The sequence below is a fragment of the Octodon degus genome, unplaced genomic scaffold (genome assembly GCF_000260255.1).
Source record: "Octodon degus isolate 3935 unplaced genomic scaffold, OctDeg1.0 scaffold00012, whole genome shotgun sequence".
Lineage (NCBI taxonomy): Eukaryota > Metazoa > Chordata > Mammalia > Rodentia > Octodontidae > Octodon > Octodon degus.
Genome location: NW_004524588.1, coordinates 20145804 through 20158111, shown reverse-complemented (window position 1 = coordinate 20158111; position 12308 = coordinate 20145804). Strand labels below are relative to the sequence as shown.

At 36.6% G+C, this 12308-nt stretch overlaps 1 protein-coding gene across 1 annotated transcript in view; it reads left to right on the top strand.

Annotated features, from left to right (window-relative positions):
• The window catches only part of Dync2h1 (dynein cytoplasmic 2 heavy chain 1), a 298798-nt gene that overhangs the window by 152621 nt on the left and 133869 nt on the right, over nt 1-12308 (top strand). Inside the window, exon 69 of the mRNA XM_023709480.1 lies at nt 2850-2939. Coding sequence (XP_023565248.1) covers nt 2850-2939 — 90 coding nt within the window. The remainder of the gene's footprint in view (nt 1-2849; nt 2940-12308) is intronic.

The following is a 12308-nucleotide window of genomic DNA, read 5'->3' as shown; positions in this document are numbered from 1 at the left end:
GATGAATTTCGCCACCTGACGGGAGGAATGTCAAAGGATTTTGGAGTTATGTTTTAAAACAGCTGTAGACATGTACTTTTTTCCCTTATGTTTTATTGCTACATTTATTTTCTTAAATTTCTATGCTTGGATAGTAGCTGGAACAAAAATACATATTGTAATCCTTTGACAAATGTCTAATGTTATCCTTCAAAAATATATTCTACTGGTATATTAAACTGGCCCAGTGACTTTTTCCATTTTTTTTAACAATTGATATTGATGCTTTTAGTAATTGTTCTTTCAAGTGATTAAAGAATATTTTATTGATTCTGCAAATCTTTGATCACTTGTAAATATTATATGGAATACAAGTAAACATACTATTATTTGATGTTTGCATTTTTCTTTGGTGAATTTTGTATTCTTTTTCTTTTGTTATTAATATTTAAAATTGTTACTAGTACACATTTGCAGTGCATGCTTACGTTTCCTGAGTGCCACTGATACATGTACATAGCACGTGCATTCCTTTTCGGTCCCTCTTCCTTTCTCCCCTCCCCTCGGGGCCCTTTAGTTCCCTTCTCATTGAGGGCTGTTGTCCTACTTCCTGAAAATAGAGTTCTAAGAAATTCTTGTACATTAAGACTGTAAACCTCAGTTGTGTGTTGCAAATACTGCTCACTGGCTGCCTTTTTACTTTATTTCAAAAATATTTTTGTTAAACTAATTTCATCAAAGTTCTTATTTTTGGTTTTGCATTTGCTAAATACTAATACGATTTTTAAAACTTTCCTGGACGTGAACACATTTTTTCCTTTAGTTATATTGGGAGGCAAAACTTAATACTCAAGTAGCAATGCTTAAATCCATTTTTCTGAGGAGAGGCTCTTCATTCCATGAACATTGATTGCAGTCTTCCTATGTGCCGGATACTGTTCTAGGTACCTGAAGGCATATGGCAGCCAACAGAGTTTAAAAAAAGCTTGTCTTTGTATACTGCTCAATGTCTTCATCAGTCAATTATTTTATAAATCCATTATTTGATATTAAATATACTTGGATTTTTCTTTTCACTAATTTCTCTTCTACTAATGTATATCGTTCGATGATGTTCCTACACTCACATTTCAAATAAAATTATAACTAATACACAACTTGTTCTTTGAAGATTAGTGGAAATTTGTCTATTTACTCATGGTAGATATTTCTTCAATATGTAATTTTAATTTCCTTTGAACAAATATTAGAGTTTCAGTTTGTAGGAAATGGTAAAAGATGAATAATTGGCCTTTTGGCCTTCAGCTTAAAATACTTCAAAATATAAAATATTAAATTTAATCATACTATTTACAATATGAGAAATTTTTACAAAAATATGTACTTTTGTAAAGTCTATGAGACTTCATGATATAGGATTTATTTTTACAAAAACAGAATTTGGTAAAGTCTGAGCGTTACTTCATAATATATGATCTTATTTCTGGTTCACTGTATCATATAAAGCCAATAATAATAATTTATGCATTAAAATTTTCTTATAAATTGCACAGAAAATATATTATGATAGTTTTAAATTTCTCTTTATTCTTTGGCCAAAAATTATACATGAGAACTGATAAGTGGAAGTTTGATCAAATGTAATGAGTGCATTACTGTATCTTGTAGAAAATCTGCTAACTAATGCTCCTCTGAGTAACCTTAGTTCTGGGATAGTTGATATGGCCTGTGAATAACATTCGTCCTTGTGTGTGTATGTGCTCGTTTGTGATTATGTGCTCATTTTAATTAATGTATATAAAAGTAATATAATTTTGAATATGTAGAATAAGAACTTCCTTCCCAATGTTTTAAAGCTCTGTTGAATCTTATAGACAGTGCACTCCATTGTACAATAGAGCACATTTCAGTGATTCTCAATCTCAGTTTCACACTAGGAGGAACAACCGCTGGGTGAACCACGAATGCCCAACTCTCCCCGTTAGAACTGCTACTAATGAAGTCAGAAGCCTAGATTTGGTTCATTTCGGTACAAATTCTTGTTTTAGAGCAATTTCACAAATTCACTGCTAACCCTGGTTGTGTTTTTTAACTAATAAAATTTATTGGAGTTCTTGTTAGTTATGGCCCCAGTGAACCAAGCAGAGGTGGTCTTGTTCTAGTAGTGCTGAACCTTGCGGGACATGTGAAGCAGTGGTCCCTGACATGAGACCTAAAGCTCACACCACACTAGGCAGGCTCTACCCCACACCCAGCCTGCCCTTCTGTTACTATCCCAAGCACTTTTTCTTAATTGAAAGAAATGGCCATTAGCAGTATCTTTTCAAATTATGGCAAATGTGTACCATGGTAGCACCAACTTAGCTCAAAAACTCAAGTTACAGATTTTTACTGCACCACTGTCAGTTATCCTTATTCAACCCAAAGGGATGATGTAAGATTGCCTGAATTCTTAGATTGTGCATAGGAAATATAGGGTGGCCCTGTTCGTAGTTTGGGGTTGGATTGGTACTTACAAAACAAGTAATTTAAGTAGCCTTAATCTAGATTGAAATAGATACTGTTCTTAATACTGCATGCTGTAGGAATCAAGGTGATAAGTTGAAGTTTGACTGTTATTATATTATTGGGAATCAATTATAATTTTCACTTATTAAAAGCTTTATATTTTTAATAATGCAACAATTTTTTACATTATTGTGAAAGTTTGGTGCACTTATTTAGTTCCTTGGGTTTATTGAGCAAATATAGTTGTTCAAGAATCAGCATTGGATCTGGAGAAATAATTGATAAGAATGATTAAGCTATGAAAATTCAAATATTTGCACATTTCCTAATGCTGTTTTAAATTTTTTAATTGTAATCTGTAGGATGCTGAAAGTACCGAACAGAGAATCCAGTCTCTGATCAGCTCACTAAAACACATGGTATATGAGTATATATGCCGTTGTTTATTTAAGGTAAGAAGCATTGTATTTTTCAAATATAAAGTACTTCTTGAATCCAGGTGTGGTGGTGGCTGGAGGATCACTTATTCTTAGGATTTAGAAATTACAGCCCTGGGTAGGCAGCACAGAGAAACATTGTCTGAAAAGCAACTTTGTTAGTATACTATATAGTTTTTATAGTTGTATAACTACCTACTTGAAAGATGCTACGGTGGGCATTTCTGATATTTCCTCAGAACACTGTTCATTACTAGCTGACTCTCCCTATAGCACTGTATGACATAGTGGGGAGAAAAGGGCAAGTGAGGAGAAACGCTAGGTCAGCTGCCGTAGCTCGCGCGTTCAGTGGTCACCAGCTACAGTGGATTGTGTGGCTCTTACCTGCCCAGGCTGTCTCGTCCTCGGCACTGCAGACTTTTCGGGCCACACAATGCCTTGTTGTGGGAGGCTGCTCTGTGCCTGTTAGGATGTTGAGCAGGACCCCAGGTTTCTGCCACGTGATGCGTAGCACTCACTCGCATCCCCATTGGTGAGAGTCAGCCTCTAGCCATAGTCTGTTTTCCCGTGGGTTGGGTAGCAGAACTGCTTTCCGTTCCTTGCATTATGTGGCACATTAATTAGTGTTTCTGAGTTACGAGCAGAATTTGTTATAAAAGTCTTCTATTGTGAAGGTCCCAAAGGTACATGTGGTGAACAGTCTTTGAGAAACTTCTGTATGTTGTAGAAAACCTAGATGCTTAGGCTTTCTTAAAAAATCAGTCTTTGGGTAGAGGTTAGAACATAATGAAAAAAAAAAAAAGAATTTTTGAAAAAGTGGGCTGGCCAAATAGCTCAGCGTATTAAAGTGCCTGCAAAAAGTGGGCTGGAGGTTCGATCCCCAGGCCTGCCATTGCTGTCCCCGGCCCCGCCCCCAGGGCGCGCTGGCGCACACGTGTAATCCCAGCTGTTGGGAGGCTGTACGTGGGCAGATCACTATGAGTCCGATCTAGTAGTGAGACCCGGAATACCCTGTAGATCCTTCCCTAAAAAAAAAAAAAAAAAAAAAAAAAAAAGAACATAATGAGAAACTTTGTAAAGGCAGTTACTAAGTTTGAAAAGTAGTTATTATAGTCCTTAGAAAATATTGAAAAATATACAGTTGGTATAGTTTTTAGAAAGAAATAGTAATTTTATGATTTCTTTTTGAGGATCTTTATTTGAGATAGCATAAACCCTTCAAAATATCTTCTGGTATTTTGACAAAAGTTGCTGTTGAGAGTTTTAAGAAATTATAGTTGAGAGTTTCTGAAGCCTTCCTTCAATAGGATGTGTAGGTGTGTATTTTTCTTTCACGTCTTTCTTCCAAGCATCTCATGGTTACCTATAATTCATAAGCTCATCTTTTAGGCCTCAAGGTTAATTGTACAGCATGAGAAAATTATAAGCAAATGATCTCACATTTTGTCACTAAAATGTCAAGATCCTGCGTAGACAGCCACCCTTATAGTGGTATAGTTGTGTCAGTTGCGGATTTCATACTGTCCCTAATATTTGAATAACGTATTATGTCATTAATACTTAACATTTTTCTTATAAGCAAAACTATATTTTCTGAAGGAATTTCAAACTTTATGGAAGTATTATAGAAAAACAAACCTTAAAAGTTTATTTTAGGGCTGAGGATGTAGCTCATTGGCACAGCCCCTGCCTGGCAAGCACAAGATCCCGAGTTTGATCCCTGATATCAAAAAAATTATTTCACACTGTACCCCAACTCTTAGCGATTTTTTAAAGTAAACTATTCAAGGCTTGATTTCTTTCTTATAGTGCACTTTCTCTCTTTTAATTCACATACAGGAAAATATACAGTTTTAAAAATATCCCTTAGTTTATTCTGTAGCTTTTCTTTCATTGAAATAGGCCATAAAGGTTAGAACATCCCATGAATTGAAATACGTTAATATAACTTTGTAAATTTTGCTTAATTTTATCAGATTGCCTTTTGAAACTTTTTTTTAAACCAGTTAATACTCCTGTCTCTTCGGGCACTGAAGGGCATCCTTCTTATGTACTTCCTTCCTTGCCCATTTGTGGACCCCTTTGGACATTGTTGCCCTTTTTTTCTTTTTGTTTGTTTGTTTAATTCAATACAGTGTCTCACTAAACAGCTCAGACTTGTAGGGATCCTTCTGTGTCAGCTGGGATTACAGACGTGCACCACCATGCCCGGTAGTGGGGCCGGCGCCGCATACGGTACTGGGATCGAACCCAGGTCCTTGTGCTTGCCAGGCAGGCACTGAGACTGCCGAGCTATCTCCCTGGCCCCTGTTGTTGCTAGTTTGAATTTTTACTCAGCTCTGGTTTATAAGCTTTTCTTACTGTTTTATAAATTCTCTTTATTGTCTTTCAAATTGTTGCTTTTACTTTCCTCCATTAGCTTGCCATCTTTTTCTTGAAGATAAACTTTTCTTTATATAAAATCAGTTGAGTTTATTAACACTATTCTTTATATTTTACTTTTTAATTGGATTTACTTATTTTTGTATTTCTATATTAAATGTGTATGAGTAGTTTTAATTAAAAATATTTAAAATGTTTCTATTTCCTGTCTATGTTTACTCAATCTTTTTTTCCCTGTGGCTGGCTCAGCCCACCCTGGGGGTGATTGGCATCCATGTGGAGCGGGGCTTGAGCAGCGGTCCCTGCACTTGCCTCGCTTACCTAAGCAGGACCCTCATGCCACTGAGCTGTCCTGCAGATCATGACGTCCATGTTTAGAACTCATTGTTTAGATGCTACACTTTCCAATGGCCAGTGGGAATTCAGTTATCACACAGTGTCCAAAAGGACTGAGAAAAGATGAAATCCTATAGAATATGTTTACCCTGCGCTGTGATGCATTCTTCTTCATATGCATAGAGGATTGTATGTGCTGGTGAGATAATTAATGTTTCGTGTAATTTATAACAGTAAGGTAGGATATAAAGAGATAAATTGATTCGGTAAAAAGTAAAAAAATAAAATGTAGTTTCAATGCAACTAGAGACTATACTCATAAGTGAAATAAATGAGACCTGCATGCTTATACATCCAACTGTCTCCCTAGTGTGAGAACCTGAAAAGAAACTAAAATCTGAAAGATACAATAGACACTGCAATGGGGAAGGAAACTAGTCAACAGGAGGAACAAGTGGGATGAGGGGAAGGAGAAAAGAAAGAAAGAAGGAAGGGAAAAATGTATATGTATATGCTTAGGACAGCGGGGAGGGTTGTACTGCTCATTCCTGCTGGTGCGGTGAAAGGAGCAGTTGATGCTTACATTTCTCTCTCTCTGTCTCTCTCTCTCTCTGAATTTTGTATACTTACATCTGATCACCTGAACAACTAATTTGAAGACAATAATATATAACAGTTTTAGATTCCTATTACTTTGTTTAGTGAAATTCTGTGTAGTTTCTAATGTTTTTTCTTTTTTACTATTTTTTATTTTCTTTAAAAAATAAAAAAATATTTCAATGTACTTTTATTTTCTGGGGAATATAATACATACAGTATTTAGTGCAGGGTCTATTGGGTCTACAGGTCTCACTATGTAGATTGGACTTGCAGTGATTTTCCCGTTTGCAGCCTCCCAAGCGCTGGGACTACAGGTGTGCACCACCACGCCAGTCTCAGTCGCCGTCTCAGTGTGCCTTGGGTGCCCAGCTGGCACAGCATGCCAGGCATTGAACCCCAGCAGCTGTGCTCTGTCTGAACAGGCACTTTAGTCCACTGAGCTATCTGGCTGGCCCATTCTGGGGAATATATTAAGCTATAAAATTTTATTTTATTATTCTCAATAACAAGGTGTTTAATGTCTTTTAATTTTCCATCCTAAAGTTCTACACTAAAATAGATTGTGACTTATGAAAATGTTATGGAGTACCCTTTATTTTATAATATGCCCCAAATCCTTTTTGAATGTAGATACGTTATAAATAAAAATCATTTTTGAAAGTGTTTTAAAGTTTGACGATAACGTGGATTTCCTTCCTTTTCATTTCAAAGATTAATAGCTTTTCTTATTAGTTTCTTTATTATCCCTAAACTGTGTATCTGTATTTCAGTTTATGTGTTATTTGCTTTTAATGGTATAGTATCTTTGCTTCTGAGATTTAAATTCTAGGTATGTCATATATTTTATAATGTAATTAGGAAAAATATAAAGATTTGGCACCAAAATGCTTAATGTACCAGTAGAATGCACTGCTGATTACAGCATAAAAATACATTAAAGTTGGACAGAAAGCAGTGCTCTCTGACCCTATGAGCGAGGCCGGGAAGCTCAATTCCTTAACGTTCGTGTTGAGCTGGAGGTTTTCATGGCCTGTAGTGAGGGATACTTCTCTATGGCGAACAATCATAAAAAGTGGCCATGCTTTAGAATTTTCATGACGTATTTTTAATTGATGGTGGAATATCTGTTAAATTTATTCTGGTTGAGCAACACTCATTCTCTGCAGCATGACAGGAACTTAGATCTTCAGCAGTGAGTAACAACTCAGCAAGCACGTTAACCATAAAGCAGCGATACATATTTCTCAAGAGCTAGCACTGTAGTCTTGCTGAGGATGGGACCAGTTTCACATATGCGGAGCTTTCAGCCATCGGCAACACGAAACTGCCTGCCAGTTGTTCTCATTCTGACTTCGCTGTTATGTTGGAGACAGCAGTATGACAACAGTGGACTCTTGGATAGAGACCAAGTGGAGATTATTAGTATTTGCATGACATGAAACTGAAAGGAACCTGCCCTGGAACATAAAAACGATTGCTTTATAGCCTAAAATTTAGATTTTTAATAAACTAAACTAATAGACAAAGTTGTCTTGCAGTTTCAGTTCAGGTTATTAGCTGTATCATTGTATTTTAAAGAGATCATAAGTTTTTATTTCACTTGCCTAAGTAGTTTAGAAAATTATAAGATCAGTCACAGACTTCGTTCCAAATTTATGACTATTTTGAAACTATGGACAAGTAATTACCTTTGTATATCATAGCTTCACTTTAGTTTTCATTTGGAACAGACACAGATAGAGGGAGTTATTCTTAGAGTGTTAATTGCTAACTCTGGTGTGTGGATGTACACAAGAGGGTTGACAAGAAGAACTGGAAGAATACGTTCTTGTTTTTTCTTTATTCTTCATGGAATATGATGTCGACGAGTTCTGACATGGTATAGAAAGAATGGTGGATTATGAAGATATATATATATATATATATATATATATATATATATATATATATATATATATTTCTTTTTTTGTGTGCAGTACCAGGGATTGAACTCAGGACCTTGTGCTTGCCAGGCAAGTGCTTATTCTACTGAGCTATCTCCCTAGACCCTGAAGATAATATCTTTTAATGCTTATTTCTTGACTGTGTTCTATGTTATTTACCTTACCTCCCTCTCCAAATGAATCTGTATGTTAACAGATGAAAATTCAGGTAGATTTTTTTTTTAAATGTATTTGGTTGTTGCAGGGTCTCAGTCTGCAGCTTAGACTCGTGGTCATCCTCCTGCTTTTAGCCTCCCCAGCGCTGGGATTACAGGCATGTGCCACTATGCCCAGACTCTGTGGCTGGCTCAGCCCACCCTGGGGGCGAACTTGGTGTGGCATGTGGTGCCAGGGATCGAACCGCAGTCCCTGGGCTTGCCTAAGCAGGTACTTCAGTACACTGAGCTATATTCCTGGCCCCTAGATTCTGTTTTAAAATATAAAATTTCATGTGTATATATTAGACAAAGAACTATTTTGATTATGGTATTTTTTCCTATAAAATGTGATTTCTTATACTGATGAAATAAAGGTTTTCTAACTGCTTACAGAAATTTTATAACCTATGGCCATTACAACTGGTTTTAGTAATTTTTTTCTGCTTAGATAACTTCAGAACATTTGGTACTGTATTTTACTCTGCGTTTTCTGGAACTATTTTTTTTTTTTTTTGTATTTAGTACAGGGTCTACAGGGTCTTACTACATAAATTGGACTAGTGATCCTCCTGTGTTCAGCCTCCTAAGCACTGGGATTACAGGCGCGCACCACCATGCCAGTCTCAGTCGCCATCTCAGTACACCCCAGGGGCGAGGCCAGTATGGCCTGCCTGGGATCGAGCCCTGGTCCCCGTGTCTGCCTAAGCAGGCACTTTAATTCGCTGAGCTATCTGGCCCGGCCTTGGAACGCTATTTGAATGTACATAGAATTTCCCATTAAAAAGTATGATTTAGTTTCAAATCCAATTGTACGTGCTCAAGTTCTGGAGTTTATCCACTCCTTTTACATTAAAGGAAAACTTTTCTGCACAGGATAATAACATTTCTCATTGAACATATTTGAAAGCAATGAATATTGTAAAATAGAAATAAAAGCAATGGATTCTAATATTCTCTACTGCTTTAGTTCATCTGACAATCATGTTATTTATGGAATATTATTGAATATTTCTTTTCTGATAGCATATAGCATAGTAGTTACTATGTATCAGATAGTTATTACTACCTATCAACTTTTGATAAGTGCTTTAAATATGTTGACATCTATACAAATCCTATTTACAGAGGAAGTTTAGAGCTAATAATCTTTTTTTTACTCCGATTTAGAGGGTATTGACATTTGGAAGTCAAAACGTTTGTTGGTGCTTAAGATTTTGTAATAAGAAGTTGCTTGCAAAATAAACCATATAGATAGCAAATTTGATTTAAATGATAAATTTTACTTTAATAGTTCTCTGCATCACATTAATTCCAGTTTAATAGTTTGCTCTGATTGCTTACTGGACTATGTGTAATGTAATAGTGTGGGAGGTGTGGCTGATCTATGCCACCTCATGGATGCCACTGTTTATGTTTCTTTACTCAGCCAGTGAATTGGGTACACAATCAATTGAGATTTAGCTTACTGCATGCTCCCTTGATTTTAAAAGAACCCATATATATTGAGATAAATTGGAATTAAATTAAAATGACTAAATTTCTTATATCCCACATGCTTGTATTTCTATTCTGTCTCTGTAAATTACATATTTAGTTTTATTCTTGAATCATTACTGTTCATTATAAGGTCTTCATTGAATTTTATGGCTAAAGGGATTCATTGGTGCAGCCAGACAATCAGATGGTAAAAGCGTACGCTTCCTCATTTCTGGCCTGGATAATGGGAGAGCGCTGTGGTTGGCCCCCTGAGGTCTTGATGCCCTGTGTCAGTGTGTGCAGCGTGATGTCATTGGCAACACTGTAATTACTCATTTGTCCCTAAGATCAGGACCTTTGCTGAGACTACAAAATAGCAAGAGGAGTAACTCCTCTCATTTCTGGGCCCTGAATTATGTCCCAAGTTTTGGCAACACTTGGTGTTTTGTCTCAGCTCAGTAATAATTAGCAAGTGGTTTGCAGGCCGCAGGGGCTTGCTGGAGACTCACAGGCTGGCGGGGCTTTCCTTCTTTCCATCAACACTAGTAAACTACGTTCTTCTTCCTCATTTCAGAGAAAAGGTGGCTAAGTTAGTAATACTGTGTATAAAGTTGTGTCTACAAGTCTGTTGTAAAGAATTAACTATATAACGAAATCTTCAAAGTAATGCATTCATTAGCTTTTATTATCACTGTATATTTGGCTACCTTAAACTGTGGATGTTACAGTGATAAAATAACTTTCCAATTTTAAAATAAGCATTGCATTAGCTTTTCTGGAGTTCAATCCCAAACTTAAATTATGATTTAATTACACAGTTCCCCCCAAAATATGTTTTACTTTTTATAGTAATTCACACGGCACTGTTTCACATATGTGGTAGTTTGTTGTATCTGTTTTGGCTACATCTGAATTATGGCCAGCCAACTGTGTCTGATTTTTTTTATATTTTGAAGATTTATTTATTTTGTATTCATTGGCATGTTACAGTTGTAGGTACCTTTTAAAAATAGTCTTTATTTTATAGAAGAGTTTTAGATTTAGATACAAGTTTTAGGTACAAGCAAATCACGCAGAAAGCAGAGATTTCCCATGTTCCGTGCACTCGCCTGACACAGCCTCCTCTCACTAGAAAATCCTGGGCTAGAATGGGGCGTTTGTGACCAGGGGTACGCCTACATGACACATTGTGTCACTTGAAGTCCATTGTTTGCATCAGGGCCCACTTTTGATGTTGTACCTATTTTTATTTTATTTTTTTAAGGAAATGATGTATGTCTGCTACTGTAGCGTCATACACAGTCATTCTGTCCTAAAAATCCCTGGTGTTCCACATTTTCATTCCTTCCCTCCTTGACGGTGGCACCCAGTCATGCTTTCACTGTGGTTTTTTCTTTTCTACAACGTCGTCTTGTTGGAATCTCATAGTATGTAGCTTTCTCAGGTCGACTTCCATCGCAGTGTGCGTTTGTTTCCTTTGTGTCTCTTCATGCCATGACAGCGCCTTCTTCGTCGTGCTGGATGCTAGCGTCTCATTGGCTGGATGTATCACCCCTTACCCGGTCACCTGCTGAAGGTCCTCTTGTTTGCTGGGTTGCTTAGCTTTGGTAATTTTGAACAGAGCTGCTGTAGGTGTCCACGTGGAGGTTTGCATGCAAATGAGTTTTCTAGGTGTTTTAGATGAGTACCAAGGAAGGCAGTTGCTGGAGTATATGGTAAGGGTACATTTATTTTTATAAGAAACTGCTAAATTGTCTTCCAAAATGGTCCTACCATTTTGCATTCCTGCCAGCCATGAATGAGAATTCCAGTTTCTCTGCCTCCTGGCCAGCACCGGTGGTGCTTTGCATTTTAGCCTTTCTGAATGCATAGTGGAATTCCCCTTTACTTTGTATTTCTCTAGGGACAGTGCAGATACGTAAATATCCAACAGATGCTTTTAGAAAATGTTATATTTTGTACTTTATTATTCAGAACACTGAATTGAAACAATAGATGGTGGTTTTCTTTCGGACATGCTAGTAATTTTTACAGGAGGTTCTTTAAAAAATACTGTATCTTTTATATAGTATGCTTTAATATCCTTATATTTATCTATTTGTAGGTTTATAATCACATACATATAGGTATACTAAATATAAGAAAGGATTATTTATAATAGAGAAGGTAAATAAAATACATTAGAATTTAATTGGAAGGCCTATATTTGAGTAGTTTCTTTTTGTTAATAAACATTTGCCTTGTCTGTCTGCCTGTCTGTCTTTCCATAGCACTGGTGCTGTGCCACTGAGTTCTCAGGCATTTTTAATTTTTATTTTGGGACAACTTCATGCTAAGCTGGCTGGGAGGGACTTGAACTTGCAATCCATTGGCCTCAGCCTCCCCAAGCACTTGGATTGTGGGTGTGTACCTGCACACCTGAGTGCTGAGTCTTTTCAAGAAAGCACAAA